This window comes from Protopterus annectens, chromosome 2.part1 (assembly GCF_019279795.1).
Source record: "Protopterus annectens isolate FY-2018-M chromosome 2.part1, PAN1.0, whole genome shotgun sequence".
NCBI lineage: Eukaryota > Metazoa > Chordata > Ceratodontiformes > Protopteridae > Protopterus > Protopterus annectens.
Genome location: NC_056729.1, coordinates 1796884469 through 1796901639, shown reverse-complemented (window position 1 = coordinate 1796901639; position 17171 = coordinate 1796884469). Strand labels below are relative to the sequence as shown.

At 40.1% G+C, this 17171-nt stretch overlaps 1 protein-coding gene across 11 annotated transcripts in view; it reads right to left on the bottom strand.

Annotated features, from left to right (window-relative positions):
* Positions 1-17171, bottom strand: part of HSPG2 (heparan sulfate proteoglycan 2) — a 2126006-nt gene that overhangs the window by 640567 nt on the left and 1468268 nt on the right. For all 11 annotated transcript variants that reach the window (XM_044063227.1, XM_044063230.1, XM_044063231.1 and 8 more), the window contains one exon: positions 14011-14153. In XM_044063227.1, the coding sequence (XP_043919162.1) occupies positions 14011-14153 (143 nt within the window). The remainder of the gene's footprint in view (positions 1-14010; positions 14154-17171) is intronic.

Here is a 17171-nt window from a genome sequence, read left to right as displayed (position 1 = left end):
ATATTATCAAGGTAATTCCTTATTTTCTGTTTATTCTGCAGTTGCTCCTCTTCTTTTTCTGTGAGATTCCCCTCATTGTGCAATACTTTAACATTTGTCAGTCCCTCTAAATAATTCTTGTTACTTCTTAGCCATGTCTCTCTTTCTTTTATTTTCACCATATTTTTAAACTCCACTTTACTTTTACCCCACTCCCTAGCTAAATTTCTATCTTCTCTAACAGCTCCTGAATAATTTCCACTACCCATTCCCTAAATTCCACTCTTTACAACACATAGGTGTGAAAGTGCCAGTGTCTCATTTTTATTTCATTACCCTGTGTTTTTATTTTAGTTACTATTGGTGCATGATCCAAAATAAATATTGGGTGCATATCAAGACCTTCAATTAAATGTACATGTTCCTGTGAAATGTAAATTCTGTCTAGCCTAGCCCAGTTTTTGAATCTTGGGGAATAATTTGTAATTTCACTCCAGACTCCTACTACTGAATTCACATTTTTCATGCCAAATATTTTCATAAATTTCTTTAAAAATCTACACTCTTTTGCTATATTTTGCCTTTGGGCCCCCCAGCCAAATCTTTGCTGTGCAAATCAAATTCCATTCCCCACCTATAAGTAATATTCCCTGCTGAAAGTTATTATTTTTCCCAAATTTTCTTAAGCTCTATTATTGTAGTTTTTGGGGAAATATGAATATATGCCAGTGTAACCCTTCTTCCTTGCCAGTAGCCACTTAGTACTACAAATCTACCATTATTATCTCTTTTAACCTCTTCTATCACTATTGGAGCACCTCTTGCAATTAATACAAGTACTCCTCTCTTCCTTTGCCCCAGGTACTCTGCTGAATAACCATCCTGAACACCTTTCTTTATCAAATTCACATGTTCAGTTCTTTCCAAGTGTGTCTCCTGTAGCATAGGTTTTTGCACTCTACATTTTTAATATAGTTCAATACTCTTTCTTTTTTCTATTTATCTGTAGAAAGCATCATATTCTTGAAAAATGATTATTCCCATCTTTTATGTATAACAGCTCTTTTGTTAAATGTCTAGTTTCAGCTTTTCAAAGACATGCATCTGGAGCATTTCTCCCCTGGCATCCGCTGAAAACAGGCTCTGTGGAACCTAGTCGGACATTCCCGGTCAACAAATGATAAATAAATTAAATAAATAAAATAAATTTTGTGTTACATGTACTGTTTGGCAGGTTAATCTTTTATACAGTTGTTTCTTGTCATCTCCATTTGAGTTTATGTCACATCTTACAGAACTTTTTGTTCGGCTGAAAACTCTCAAACAAAAATACAAACAGCCCCTGATACCCCCCTAAAAGCTATTAATTTAATAACACACAAAATTATGTACATCTTCAAATATTGATGCTTTACCCTCCTAATAGGAACAAATGCACCAAACTGACAGCCACATACACACAGATTTGAGATAACCTAACCGAAAGGGTATCCATGCTAAGATGCATGGTACAATTTCTGGTTCTATTAAGTGCTGTCTAGGTTTGTCTTTTCTTTACAGCTCTCTCAGCTGGGAAAACACTTGAATGCTTTCATAAAACATTTTCTCAAAGCAATTTCTCTTTATCAAGTTGTCTGCTAGAGACATGAAAATCAGACATAAAACTGCCAAGCATACCTTTGTATACTTGAAAAAACTTATAATATTCAATATTCGTTTTTCATTTACTTGCTTTCTCTTAAAACTTGTTACTACATGGCCTTAACTCATTCCCATATGCAAGAATGAGAAAAAGCACACTATTTTTTCTTTTGTCATGCTCTTTTAACCAGATTTTTTTGAGATTGCAGTGCCTACATTTCTTAAAACTGAAGGAGAAAGACAGAAGAAAGTACAGTTGTGTACACTTACCATAAATGTAGAGTGTATTCACTGTTGCAGTCATTACATTTGGGTTATCTGCTTGCAGGTAGCCCTCAGCCGGCCTGATTATCAAAGTCTTGAGTCCTGCATCGGTTGCTGTCTCTTCTTCCATGACGTCAAGTAGTCAGGGGTATAAAGCATGCAGCCGATGCCATTACATCAGTTTTCCTTGCCCCAGATGTCAGGTGCTGCCATAATGGGAAGCAAATATATACAAGGTTACACCTCCAATTATAAGCAAATACACCAAAAAGCTTAAATACAGTAAACAAGAAGAGAGGTATAGCAAATATAAGTCAGGGGGGCTGGTGGGAGGGTAACCAGGACTGCAACAGTGAACACACTCAAACATCTACATTTATGGTAAGTGTACACAACTGTACTATGTTCTTCGTGTTTCACTGTTGAAGTAATTACATTTGGGTAGATTCCCAAAGCTAAGGAAGAGAGGAGGCAATTAGAGAGCATTAGGACCAGCTATTAGGCCCTGCAAGACTGCAGTGGCAAAACCAGCTCTGGATTTAGAGAAAATAGGCAAGTGGTAATGCTTGGTGAAGGTATGAACAGAACTCCAGGTAGCACCTTCTAGGATGTCCCTGGTAGGAACACCTCTGAGAAAGGCCGTTGAAGTAGATGCAGCCCTGGTGGAATGTGATCTTATCCCTTGTGGGGTAGGTTTTCCATGGTGCTTATAGCAGAAATGAATGCAACGGCCTAACCATTTAGAAATGGCTTGCTTTGAAATGGCCTTCCCCTCTGCCCCTGCAGCAAAGGCAACTAGCAGCTGTTCAGTTTTTCTGAGAAGCTTAGTCCTGTCCAAGTAAAATCGAAGTTGTCTGTGCACATCCAAAGAGTGCAGTACTCATTCTCCTTTGTTCTGTGGATTGGAAAAGAAGGTTGATAAATGAATGGACTGATTAAGGGCCATACTGGATACCACCATGGGCATAAAGGAAGGGTTGGTCCTGAGGGACACCCTGTCAGCATGGAAGATGATGAAGGGTTCCACTGCCATGAGGGTCTGTAATTCAGACACCCTTCTTGCTGAAGTGATGGCAAGAAGGAAGGCTGTTTTCCAAGAAAGGAATTTCAACTCTGCATTTGCAGCTGATTCAAAGGGAGGTAGAGTGAGCTTTTCCAATACAAAGTTAAGGTCACAGGCTGGAGTGGGGGCTCTCCTGGGTGGTCTTAACAATTTTGGCCCCTCTGAGGAATTGCTTCAGCAGTGGGTAAGAGAAGAGGGGTGGCTCCGTATTAAAATGTGCTGAAATGGCAGAGGCATGAATTTTAATAGAAGAGAAGGAAAGACCCTTGTGAAGCATCTCTGTTAAGTATTGAAGAATATGAGGTAAACTGGGCACTGTTGTGCATATCCCCTGAGTTTGGCTCCAGGAACAGAATCTTTTCCACTTTTCAGCATAAAATGTTCTAGTGCTATGCCTCCTTTCCTCCAGAATGACATCCAGCACCTGCTTACTGAGGGATGGTAATGGAGAGCTCAGGTAATTAGCCAGGCTGCAAGGTTCAGGGTTTGAAGCTGGGGGTGCAGACTCTGGCCCTCCTGCTGGGACAGCAGGGAAGGGTTCTGAGGCAGGTGCCATGGTTCCAGCAGTGACACACTGCGCAAGAGGGGATACCAGTGTTGGCGTGGCCAGTCTGGTGCAATGAGTATTGTCCTTGGTTTGTCCTGTTTGATCTTTAGTAGAACTTTGGAGAGGAGAGGCAGAGGGGGAAAGGCATAAACTGAGAGGTTTTCTCAGGTGAAGGACTGGGCATCCACTTTCCAAGCTTGTCTGTGGGGAGTCCTTGTGCAGAATTTGTCCAATTGGTAGTTCTGAGGGGAGGCAAACAGGTCTATCTCTGGACCCCCCCATTTGTTTTTCAACATGTTGTATATCGTTGGTTCCAGTTTCCACTCGTGTGGGTCCATGAGATTTCTGCTTAGGTCGTCTGCCAGTGTGTTTAGCTTGCCTGGCAGGAAGTGAGCCTGTAGGTGCACTTGGTAGCTCAAGGCTGTGTTCCACAGAGCCATGACTAGTCTGTAGAGGGGGTAAGAGTGGGTTACCCCTGCTTGTTTATGTACCACATAACAGTGGTGTTGCTGTTTTTACCAATAATTGTCCTAGAAGGATGTGGTCCTTGAAGGCTGTCAGAGCATTCTCTACAGCTAGCCTTTCTTTTTGATTGATATGCAGGTGCATTTGACTCGGGTTCCATTTGCCCTGAATGCACTGCCTTGCCAAGTGTGCCCCCCATGGATAGTCTGATGCGTCTGTTGTTAGGGTTTGGGCGGCAGGGGGTAGAGTGAATGGCAGTCCCTTATTGACGTAGCAGGCTTTTGCTTGCCAAAGGAATTCTGTCTTTATACAAGGGATGATAGGAATCACTGATTCCATGTCCTGAGAATGTTGACACCATAGGCTTTTTAGACACCATTGTAGTTTCCTCATATGCAGTCTTGCATATGGAATTAGTAGGATGCAAGAGGCCATGAACCCCAGAGCTTGCAGTATTTTCCTTGCAGTTAACTGGGTCTTTGTGACCAGTAATTTAAAGTAGGCTGTCAGATAAACTTGTTTCTTTGGCGTGAGGTAGGCCATCTGGGAAGTTGTGTTCAAGCTTGCTCACAGAAATACAATTTGTTGTCAGGGTGCTAGGTGAGATTTCTTATTGTTTATGGTGTACTCCAGTGAGGTTAGCAGTTTCATTACAAATGCCAGATGATTTAATAGCATGTCCTGGCTTTCTGCCTGAATTAGACAATCGTCCAGGTATGGGTATATTTGAATATTTCTTTGCCTGCAAAATGCAATGACTGGAGCTAGGCATTTTGTGAATACCCTGGGCACAGTAGATAAGCCAAAGGGCAGTGCAGAGAACTGATAGTGCATGTAGCCTGCTCTGAAGCATAGGTATTTTCGGCAAGAATCCCTTATTGGGATGTGCAGGTAAGCTTCCTTTAAATCCAATGTTGCCAACCAGGCATTCTTTGTCCAGCATGGGAAGCAGCTGGTGAAGAGTTAGCATTTTGAATTTTGGAATTACCAAAAAGGTGTTTAGGATAGATAGGTCTAGGATAGGATGCCAGGAGTTGTTTTTTCTGGGTACCAGGAAAAGTCTGGAGTAAAAACCTTGCCCCAATTCATCTGCTGGGACAGGTTGAATAGCCCTGATACTTAGAAGAGAGAGAACCTGTTGTTGAGCCTCTGCCACTGATTTGGGGGGGTAGGTCTGGCCAATCTTTTGGGGTTGGAAAGGTGTGGAAGTGGAATCTGTATCCTTGGGAAACTATATTTAAAACCCATTTGTGTTGGGTAATGAGCTCCCAGTTTTTTGCATGCAGGGTGAGCTTTCCCCCTAAAGGTGCGGTCAGTTGAGCAGGGCTTGGAAGGTTTAAGGTTAAGTCATTGTGACAGTTTACCATGGGGGGTGTCTTACTACTTCCAGCTTTGGAAGTGGGAGCCCCCCCCCACTGCTTAGGCCTGTGAGTACCTTGAGGCTGTGGCCTAGGTGGTCTCCTGTTCTTGGATTTAGACTGAGAAGGCCTGGAAGAGACAGGAAAGGACCAATTCTTAGAAGGCCAACGCCTACTAAATTTGGGCGTTTATATCACGTTATCCAAAGATGAAAATAGCAAATACTATTTCATCGGCCCCAAAACATCTAAACATGAAAATATCGAATATTCAGAACAGCGAATTTTTTCCCATGGAAAAAATTTGCTGCTCCGAAACACATACACACAACGCAAGCACATCAAACAAACAGCAACCACACACATACACTTAAATTCCTACATCTAACGCTATACTAAACTAAACATACACTACTATCTACCCACTTACCTTAACCCAAACCCTAACCCTAAGGTCCGTCACTATCGCACACTCACCTAACCCGCGCCCTAATCCTAACTCACTTAAACTGCCCTTAACGTCTGTCACTATCGCACACACACCTAACCTGCGCCCTAACCCTCACTTAACCCGCCCCTAACCCTAACATACAAACAATCACACACTTACCTGAACTTCCACCACAGCGCTAAGAATAGCGAAGCCACAGAAACGGCCAACCAAACTCTTTCCCGAGAATTCACTGTTCTGCAGCTTTGCTATTCTTAGTGTTCACTGAATAGTGTTCAATATCAGAACATTCAAAGTTTTAATACTTCGATGTTCTGATATAGACCCAAATCTGGGAGGCTGTACTTGCAGGAAATCTTTAACAGTTTGCATAGATTTAGCTTTTTCCTCCATCTTTTTAAGAACTTCTTCTGCTTTGTTGCCTAACAGGCAGTCTTGGTTTAAGGGAGCATCCAGTAATTTGGCTTTAACATGATCTGGCAGAGTTTGCTCCTTAAGCCAAGCATGCCTTCTAGGAACAGACCCAGTAACAGCAGCCCTACAAGATGCCTCTAAGGAAAGTATGTTTACTAACTTGTTCAGCAGAATGCATTAAATCCTGTGATTCTTTATTTTCAGCACAGTCAGGAATCAACATCAATTTCTGTTTAAGTAATCCAATAATATGCTGCTGGTACTTTAAAATATGAAACTGGCAGTTTAAGGCCCTAATGGCCAAAGTAGCAGAAATGTATACCTTTTTACCCCATCTGTCCAGGGCCCTGGAATCTCTATCAGAGGGGACAGGACTTTTGGCAGTAGTAGCCTTAATGCCTTTGGGTCCTTGTGAAATGGTCTCTGGGTCCGCAGTAGGATTCTTAAAGAGGAACTTGTGAGAATCAGGTTCTCTGTAATACCTGTCAGGTTTCCTGGAAGCCAGAGGTAAGATGTCTGGGGCCAGGCTAGATTCCAAGAAGGCATCATCTACAATGTCCAGTACAGGAGGGATAGCTAAAGGCCTGTGTTGAGGCAGGAGTAAAAATTCCCTAAGCCTTTTTTTGGAGTCAGAGTAATCCTGGCTTTCCCAGTGGAAATGCTCCCTAAGAGTGTGCAAAGTTTCACCAAAAGAGAAATCTTCTGGAGGGGAAGCAGAGGGAATGGAATCCACTGCATCAGAATCCTCATAGGTAAATAAGGGCAAATCCTGGTCATCAGAAGAAACAGAAATTTCAGAATCCTGATCAGAAGAATCAGAAGGAAAAAACATTCTAGGTCTCTTAGAGGAAGAAGGGTGGTTTCCCCTAATTAGAGTAATAAGGTCTTCAGCCATTCTTATCATTTGTTTTTTAGGCATATAGGCCTGACCATGCGGTTTGGACATTGGTTTCTAGGCGTGGATCGAGTCTTAGGCCTTGAAGTAGAAGATGGCGTCGGTTTGATATGCACGTCAGTAGGCCTGAATACACCCTCAGAAGCTGGTGCCTGCACAGCGGCTCCGGACCTATCCAAGTTAGAGACATCCGCAGGTTCCATAGTTGAAGAAGCATCTCGTGGCATACCGGACTCTGAATGGGTCTCAGTAGAGGCCTGTGAATCTGATGTAGCGGGTATCAGGGGCTGCAAAAGCACCTCACTGGCAACTAGGTTAATGGAAGCATCGTCGGCAGCTTTGGGCCTATGTGGTCTGCCTCTGTCTTTAGCTTTACATTTTTTGGAATGTCTGTATTCGGATGGCTTACCAAAACCATTTCTGAATAACTGAACCGAGTACTGAAATAGTTAGATGCGAAAATGAACCGACGACGAATAGTACGAGGATTGAATAAGGCACAAAACCGACAGCGAGGGACGTCCTGCTCTGGGCCTAAGCAAGGAATGCAGTACGAATGAAAATCTTTATGAGGTATTTGCTTTCCACAAGAAATACTAATGTTTACTTTTACTGACATCGGTTTAGAGCAAGAAAAAGTATTCCCAACGGAGTACTTAGCTTTTTTGAAGACTTCAGTTCTGAAACACGAAAAATAAAATTTCAAGAGTCGGCCGACCGGTACTTGCGAACTGCTTCTGGTTCGGGCACCGCATGGTAAGAAAGACAGATGTAATGGCATCTGAAGCAGGACCCAAGACTTTGATAATCAGGCCGGCTGAGTGCTACCTGCAAGCAGATAACCCAAATGTATTGACTGCAACAGTGAAACACGAAGAACATGGGAGGGAGAAAGAAAGAAAAAAAACCAGGAGCACCTATTTACATTCCCATTACCATTACATTTAAAAATAACTGAAACAAATACTTCATAACATACAAAGAAAATCATGTACCACCGAAACAGTATTACAATGTGCAAAGAAAATCATGTACAATCAAAATAGTACTATTAAAAAATTGTTTTACTCAGTTAACTTTCTCCCTCCGCTTCCCCTATCCTGAATATTTTTCCAAACATTAATGACATGAAGTACGCATATGCTTTACAGTCCCCTACAAGTTTAACAAAGTCCAAAAAAGTCCATTATGTATAGATTTTCTTGTTCTGTCATGTTTTACAAATATAATTACTGCTTTGTAGTCCAAGTTACTGATTTTACTCTGCAAACATTCATGACATGAAGTAGGGCATATGCTTTAGAGTGCTCTACAAGTTAAAAAAAAGTCCAAGAAAGTCCAATATTTCCAGATTCTCTTGTTCTATTCCTGTTCATCTCCATCTCCCAAACCCTGTCTCTGCTTCATTTCCAATGTACTCTCAGTTCCTCTAGTCAAGTTGTGTGCTTTTTCTCTGTCTCTCAAGCATTTTCCATTGGAACACTGGAAACCGTTTTACTGGCACGGTCTCTCCATGGTCTTTATCACCAGAAGAACAAGTAGCAGAATATCCTTCTGTTTCACAGCTCATTTTTTGCTGCACAAACATTTGTATTTCTTCCATAGATGTACTTAATCAAAGAATGATTTTGTTCCAACAGGGAAAAATATTTTGAAGACAGCTGCATACAGCAGTTTGAATCTCACACCAGTGTCTCGACATTCCCTGAACAGTGGTATAAATTTACTTGTCTTCTGCCTGGTGTACAATGAGTAGTCATTCTCCACAAACACTCTGCTGTCTCCCACTTTTAATACTTTGTCCTACTGACACTGTTTTGTCAGAATCAGTTCCTTCTGCTGGTAAGATTGCACCTTTACTATAAAAGTCTAGGTTGTTTTCTCATAGCCAGGTTTGGACCACACACACAATATGCCCTTTCAATTACAATTTGTGCTGCGGAATACCACTCCAGTTGCTTATTTGTGCTTTTTTAAAATGAATACAGTCTTTTCCAGCTTGTTGGGTACAGCAGAAAATCTTAGTTTTCCCTACATGTAATGTCCTCTAATTCTATTACTTTTGAAACATCTCTTCTTGTGCAGTCTCCTATTCAGCCAACCTTTTCTTCATTCTGCCCTGAATTTTGTAGTTTTATCAGCTTATCTGAATATCTGTTTAAAGCTTCTTCCATTTTTTCCATGCTTTTATTGTTTGAGTTGGTATACTCCATCAGTGTTTTATTTATTTTAACCAGGTCTGTGTGTAGTTGCCTTGTACGTTCCTCTAGGTTACTAGAAGTCATGTCTGGAGCTTGCACTGTTTTTTGCTGAATAACTGCAGTACTCTTCCCAGTCAGTGTTTCTTTGTCAACGTTTGTAGCTGATTTTCCTTTAGATCTTCTGTATTCCTTTTTTTCCTGGAATCCAGGCAATGTACTTACTAGCCAGCTACTGACATTTACCCAAAAAGTTAGGTCCACTGGCCTTCTCTGCTAAGTTTCTGTTTTCACACTAGGAGAGCTAGAATTAAGCTGTTACTTAATGTGCAGCCATCTTGAAAGTCCCCCCTCGGGATGCTTCTTTTAAAGATAAAATTATAAAGTTGTCTCAGATTTCAGACAAGGTAGGACTGCATGTTATTAAGAAAGTTTAAAACTAGCTTCACATAGTTTTCCTTAGCCACAGTGTTACAGAGACTTATCCTGTTAAAAGACCAGCCTTTCCCATTATATATAACAATCAAACCATACAATTCAAGAAGTGATCAATGGCTTATTGTAAAGATGCAAAAAAAAAATCAAAATTATAAAATATCAATAGAATGACTTTTATAATGTTAAAAGAAAAGCAAAGGACAGCAATGATGTTCATTCTCAATGGATTCATAAAACTGTGAATGTAAGTAAAACACTTGGAATAAACAACAAAACTACTTGGAATTTTAAAATAATTAAACACATGATCAGGGCCTATTTCAATGGCTTAAAAATGACATGGAGAACATAAGTTTATTTTAAAAAGTCTGCCTTACAGCACTAAGTGCTATTGAACATCAAATATCACTGGACATTTTTTCATTGCTTGCCATTTTGCAACTTTACTTTTTAATAGACATAAGCGGTACTTTTCCGTTAAACCCCTACCACTTGGCAGGGGGGGGGGGGTCTGGTTGGCTCTTGCCATATTTCCTCGGATTATTTCCTGGAACTCTGACAAAGATGAAATGAACAGAAAGAAGGTAGTGATATGTATTGTATTTATGTTTTATTTCATCTTTGTCATTGTCCCAGGAAATAAATCAAACCAAACTGCTGATGCCTTATGCCGAAAGTACTGCAAATCGTTAGAATGACAGAAATTCTGTTAGCATGCTTGTTGTGAAGGAAACTAAATATGAATTGGAAATGTGCCATTATTTATTAACTTCAGTCCTCATTCAGTCCACCGGAAATTGTGAGGAAATCACAACTTTAATGAGCAATAGACATTAATATCAGGCAGAAATGCGAAAATCTGAACAGCTGAGAGGTGTGGGTGCATTTCCAGTTGATACCCATACCTTCCTATGGTCTCCCGATATCATTTTGTGCTGTAATCCCTGATCAAGAAACTTGTTAATTACTGATGGCCAACAAATTAGCGAGCAGCTCACGGAAACCAAAGTGGCAGTAAGATTGCTTATCTAGGGAGCCCCGCAGTGCAACTATTAACCCTTGTTCTTCCTTTATTTCACATTTTTTCACATCTTTTACAACTACTAAATGTTGTCAGCTGAAACCTTAGAAGATACTGAAGAGAACTGTCACAGACACTCGTACTAAAAATAGTACAGTGTAATACTTCCTCAGTTTTACTTACACTGCTCGCTAAACATGCAGACGCCAAGTGGTAGGGGTTCAACGGAAAAGTACCAAATAAGCATAGTGACATCAAATAGCAATTAAAACAAAGTGAAGGCAAATAGTCAACAGCAGACTAGAAAAAAAAAAATAAAAAATAAATTCACAGAGAAAACTGGCATGGACCACAATAACCTTTATCACAGATGTATTTAGTACAAGGGTAAGTAAATATAACTTCCCCCTCCTACTTCCTTTCTTCTATCTGATGATTTTCAGACCCATATGATAAGAACTCTCACATCTACAAACTCTACAACAAAAACAAAATCTCCTGGCCACCTATAAAAGATTTCCACGTCATCACCATAAAAACGATTTGAAACTGGTAAGTCCTTGAAACTTTCCTTTGTAAATGCAAGGCCAATTACAAACTTAGGGTTGCAACTAAATCAAATGACAAATCATAAGGACTTCTTCAGGTACATTATGAAGCTTAAAAATAACCAGACATTCTGTACTGAGCTCAGCTCTACTGGTGATACTTTCTCTAAATCCAGGGACATTGTTAATATTCTTGTGGGCACATTTTCACCCTATTCAACCTTTCCTCAGCTCCTCCAATCCTACCCTCCAGCCTCCCTTAATGACAGTACTCTGAACCAAGTTTTTTTTGGCATATTCCAAAATTAAAAGTACCATTTCCATGGGTCCTGAAACAACCTTCTAAATTCTTCCAATTCAACATTAAACCATAACTAATTTGCTAGACAGCTAATTATTTATTTGACAGAACCCATAACTGTTTGACTTGGGTAGATTTACTTGCTCTACACATAAAAATGTCAGTAGATGTGTTACAAAGGAAACCTGATATCAAGGGACTATAGCTAACCATGTTTGACGATGACTACAAACTAAGAATGGTATGAAATCTCATTCTGATACTCAAATTCTGCAGCAAATGCTGGACCAAATCAATGCATGGTATGCTTACGGCCTACTCTCAATGTAAAGAAACTCAGCATACTTTCCTTTGATAGATCAAGCATCACCACCACATCATATATAGAACATTCCACTTAACTCTAACCCAATTATCAATTACTTGAATACCTCATTCACTTAAATCTGATCCAGTCACCAGGGACTTAGGTTAATAACAATCTCTCCTCTGACCACTGCATTTTTGTTGTAGTTAGTAAATCCTTCTGTATTCCACAACTTATACTTCTTGGAATCTTTTCAACTTCCAAAGACTTACAGTCTCACTTTATTCCTCTCTAATTAGGCCCATCATTAAATATAATGACCCCCTTCAGAATATACCTCCTTAAGCACTTAAACCAATTCAGGATGCTCTAAGACTTCCTCACCAAAAGGATCTCAGGTCTCTTGGTACCTTTAGCTACTTTGACAAACTAAAAGCTCTATCACTTCTACTCACTCTAATAAAAGCTCCTGTGGAGTGATCTCTGCTTAGCCTTCAATGCTATGAATGACCTTAAATTCTTTAATTAATACATCTAGTGGTAAAGCAAACATCTGCTCTACAGACCTAAACATACTGTCATATTAGCAATACCAGCTGGTGCCAGAGACATCTAAAGCCATGTATGTATTTTCTGTAATAGGTGTCCCTTACATACAAAACAGAGCTCCTCCCTGGCATCATTTAAAACCAGTATGGATCACTACAACCTCCAGACATCTGCTGAGCAGTACTGAGCACCAACCAGCAAAACTCCTTCATCAACTTTTTAGCCCAAGTCTTTCTCTGATGAAATCCCCAAGGTGAGGAGAATGGATCACACATTTTCACCTGGGATATGTGAGGCAAATCTTAATGAGAGACGTTATTAATCTCCCACCAACACTTCCCAGGGGTTTCTTTTGATGCACATTTAGTTTGAACCACTGAATCTTCAAAAATATAAGTTTGCAATAAATGTTTTTTGGCACAGTTGAACGAGAAGTTTGCCATTTAACCTTATTAACATATAATGGCTCTCATTTCTTATACCCAACCAACAATGGTGCTTCGATACTACGAACCAAAAAGTCCAAAATGAGAAACGGAGAATGTAAACCACTTCTGGCCAAAGTTTATTCAACACACGCTCCACGCAAAAATATATATCTCACAGTATACACTCTATGCAAAACAAAAAACATAAACGCTATATATGAAATTTATTTCTTATACCCACTTATCAAGCATGGGGATGGCAGATTACTGCTATGATTTTGGCAGGACTACAAACCTGATAAAGCCATTATGTTAGCTGCATCCTTAACCTCATTAGAAATCCAAGGATGAAAGGCTCATAAAAGACAAGACTTTCTTTTGGCAGAGATGCTCATAGCTGCTTTAGGTTCTGTCATACAAAGTATCATTTCAAGTGCCATAAATTAACTGTACAGAATAATTTAAGGTGCTTCCACTGAAGTTACTGGTATGGGCTAGATTCTCTGTAAGTGAAAATTCACACACTGTTACTGTAGTACACTACCTAACAAAAGGAGTGGTAGCCCTGTTAAGAGACATTACAAATAAGTTTCACTAGGATCGCGCCCTCTGGAGGAAGTACAGTAATATGCCATTACCTGCTAAAGGAAAATATCCAAATACCTTAAAGACAACATATGAGGAACAATAGCACATGGTTTGTTTACAAATGCTTTCTGCAAAAGTATATTTTAGAAGCATGTACTGAAGATGTCTGAAAAACGAATTGACACCTGTCTTAATAGTATAAGTAAAGCCACTTTCTCGATATACCAAAAATTCATACTTACTACCGTTTTCATCACGAGCCACTTTCTATTAAGTTCTTTATACACTTCTTTTCCTAAACAAACAGCTTGTCTAAATTTGGCTTTAAATGCAAGAACCTTAGTTCATGTACTCAAAATGAAAGAAGAAACTATAATAGAATTGGCATGTGTTTTGTTTAAATCTCTCTTCTTAGAATTAAATGGACACCAAAGCACCCTCAGACCCTCCCATATTTATTCTAAATTACACGTTTCTAAAGGTTTTAAAACTTGTTGCCTTACACCCTGTATATACACTCTTCAAAACCAAGTAACAAATTCTGCCTCAGGGTACCTGTGAAGGAATCACTCCATCTTGTTTCTTCCAGCTAAGGACTGGCGAAGGGCTTCCTACAGCTCGGCAATACAGCTTCACGATTTCCCCTTCTTGCACTTCAACTTTCTGAGGGCTGACTTGGACCTGCGGCAGGTTAGCACCTACATTATTTATGAAAAAAATGGCAGTATAATCCATGATGACAATGAAATGTTTTTTAGAGAAGCTATTTTTAGCTCAGGACAGGAGTAAGCATAATAAAACCTCCCATTAAAGGGTTACAGAGAAATTCAGTCATGCTTTATTAGCTACAAGTGCAATTCATAAAGTAGGACCACAGTATGCACAGCTGCTGTTTGAAGAATTCCCACATCCCAACCCTTCTTGAATCACAAATGCATATTTTATGAGAATGACCCAGTACAGTGTAACCATATATTACTATGAGCTACGATACACAGCAGCTCTGCAAAAGAAGACATCTAGGCAGATCAAAGTGCTTGGCACTCACTATTCCAAGAAGTGGCAGCACAGCAAGGCGCTGACGTGATGGAACACACAACAGGACATGGCTGTGCAACATCATATGTATTATAACCTGCAAAATAACAAAACAAGGCCCTATTGCACCAAGCCCGGGAACATATTTCATAGTGCAACACGTGCACAGACACACACACAGTTACATGCACACACTCACACATACATATGCACATGATAGCTTGCCATACGTCAAGATCTTGACACCTGCTTTACCCATCTAAGATTATATGAATGAAGGCTGCAAATTACAACAATCACAGCTCTTGACTGAAAAATGAGATGTAAATGTAAGCTGGTGTACGTGCACATTCAATGAAACAGAATCCTACTTAGCTTATGAACAACATTCATATACACCAGCATCAAGTGTGGATTTTCACTTTAAATCTGCTACACTGCTGTGTGTCTTGCATGTCTACAACTTGAATAACAGGCACAGTACCCCTCAGCAGGCACCACACAAGAGGGATAGATTCTGCAGCATTAACTAACATGACAAAATGGTAAAACACATCTATGGTGCAATTAATACTCATATTGGAAAGCATGCTTCACTGTGCACCTGCAGGCAGTAGAGTGTTGGTTTACAAACAACTGCACCCTGCTAGCAGACACAGACTAGAAGACTACAACCTCCAGACATCTGCTGAGAAGCACTGAGTACTACCTATCATTTAAGCTTACTGAACACTTCACTTCCGGGCTAGTTAGACAAGATACTGATCTGGGACTCCTCCATGTCCAACTTACTGTTAACAGAATCTCTTATTACATCATGGATAACTATAGGACCCTCTATATGTTTCCCTCAACCGATAACTCCTACCTCACTAGTATGGAGTCTCTAGTCATTAAGCGAAACACCATTCTCATTGGGGAACATTACGCCTCTCTTAACTGGGGAATGTATACACCCTCGCACATATATGCCCAGAGATTTTTGAACTTCATCAGTATAAACTTTCTGGACCAGTTAGTTTGTACCCCAACCAGGGGAGATAAAATCCTGGTCTTTGTCCTCAGCAAATTGGAACAGCTATTCTACCTAACAATAGCAACTCCCTCTGTAGTCAAATTCACCTTAAGACTGAAGCCTGAAGCATCCTCCAATATTTCGGTATTCAGTGATTACACTAAGGCTAATCTACTGAAACTGAATGATTGCCAGGCAAAATTCAACATCCCCTTCTAACTTGATGACATCACTGCTTATGTGGAATCTTTTACTGCAAATTCTATGCATGTGTCAGTAGCTGCACAGACACATCTCTCTCTCTCTCTGAAACAAATACAATTCCTAATTCAAAAATAAACCCCTGTAGTGGAACCCAAATGTAAACAGGATCTACTATAAAAAGAAAAAAAAAACTAATTGTGCATAGAAATAAATGTAACTTTCAGGATACAAAAAAGCTTTTGCTAAACTTAACAGGGAACTCTGGACCATGATCAAATCAAAGACTGGTATAAAGTAAAAATAGCCACCAAGGCAAAGGACAACCACAAAGCCATCTTTAACTATGTTAGAAACAATGCTTATGTCTGCAAAGAGTTAACAGCAAATTATGTCACATACTTTGACCCAAAAGACCTTACCAATCTAACAATCTAGCAGATAAATTTAGCTCTAACTTCTCCCCCCTTCCTACATTCCCAGATCTCATACCTGCAGCTACGCCTCCCCCTCAATCTCTCATGAACAAGTCCTCAAGGCACTATCCGAGGACAAGCACACTGATTCCGTGGTGCCAGATAACATACCAAGCTGCTTACTGACCATCCTGTAACAGGTTCTGTCAGACCTTCTACAGAACATATTCAATTTCAGCCTCTAAATAGGCTGGGTGCTAGATGAATGCAGGACAGCAACTGTCTTCCCTTTGCAGAAACGGGATAGGAACAATCAACCTTAGAAATTACAGACTGATAAGTTTGATGTGCCTCACCTGTAAGGCTACGGAAAGGATCATTATGGAAATAATAAATAAGGACATAGGTTACCTATTACCAGATCCTGCCTACTTAACCTGGTTGACTGACATAGGTTACCTATTACTAGATGCTGCCTACTTAACATGGTTGACTGCTTTAAGAAGGTTATTGAAGCAACAGATGATGGAAGATCAGTACAGACCACATATTTAGACCTCCCAAAGATGTTCAGCACCATCCTACACTCAGGTATCATAGACTAACTATTCCACCTAAATGTTAATCTCTATATAACTTGATGAATAACATACTGGCTCACAAAGATAACCCAGGAAATTAGGGTGGGCTGCTCCTTCTCCAAAAGTAGGGACCTGGGATCCTACGAAGACAAACAACTGTCCTTTGATCACCACATATCCACTACTGTAAGAAAGTCCTTTTACATCATCGCACAACTTATTACTATGGATATGGTGTCCAGGTCAAGGAATGTGACAGTTCCACTGTATTTCGTACTCATCAGGCTGTTCATTGAGCATAATGTCCTCATCAGTATGTACATGTCCAAACATCTGACACAAACTGAATGCCCACAATACCTTCTTAATAAGGAAATTAAGATCTTAAATAATAAAAACTATATGGAGCGTCTCAAAGCCTTGTCCCTTTTCTCACTGTCATGCAGGCTACTAAGGGGCAGTCTC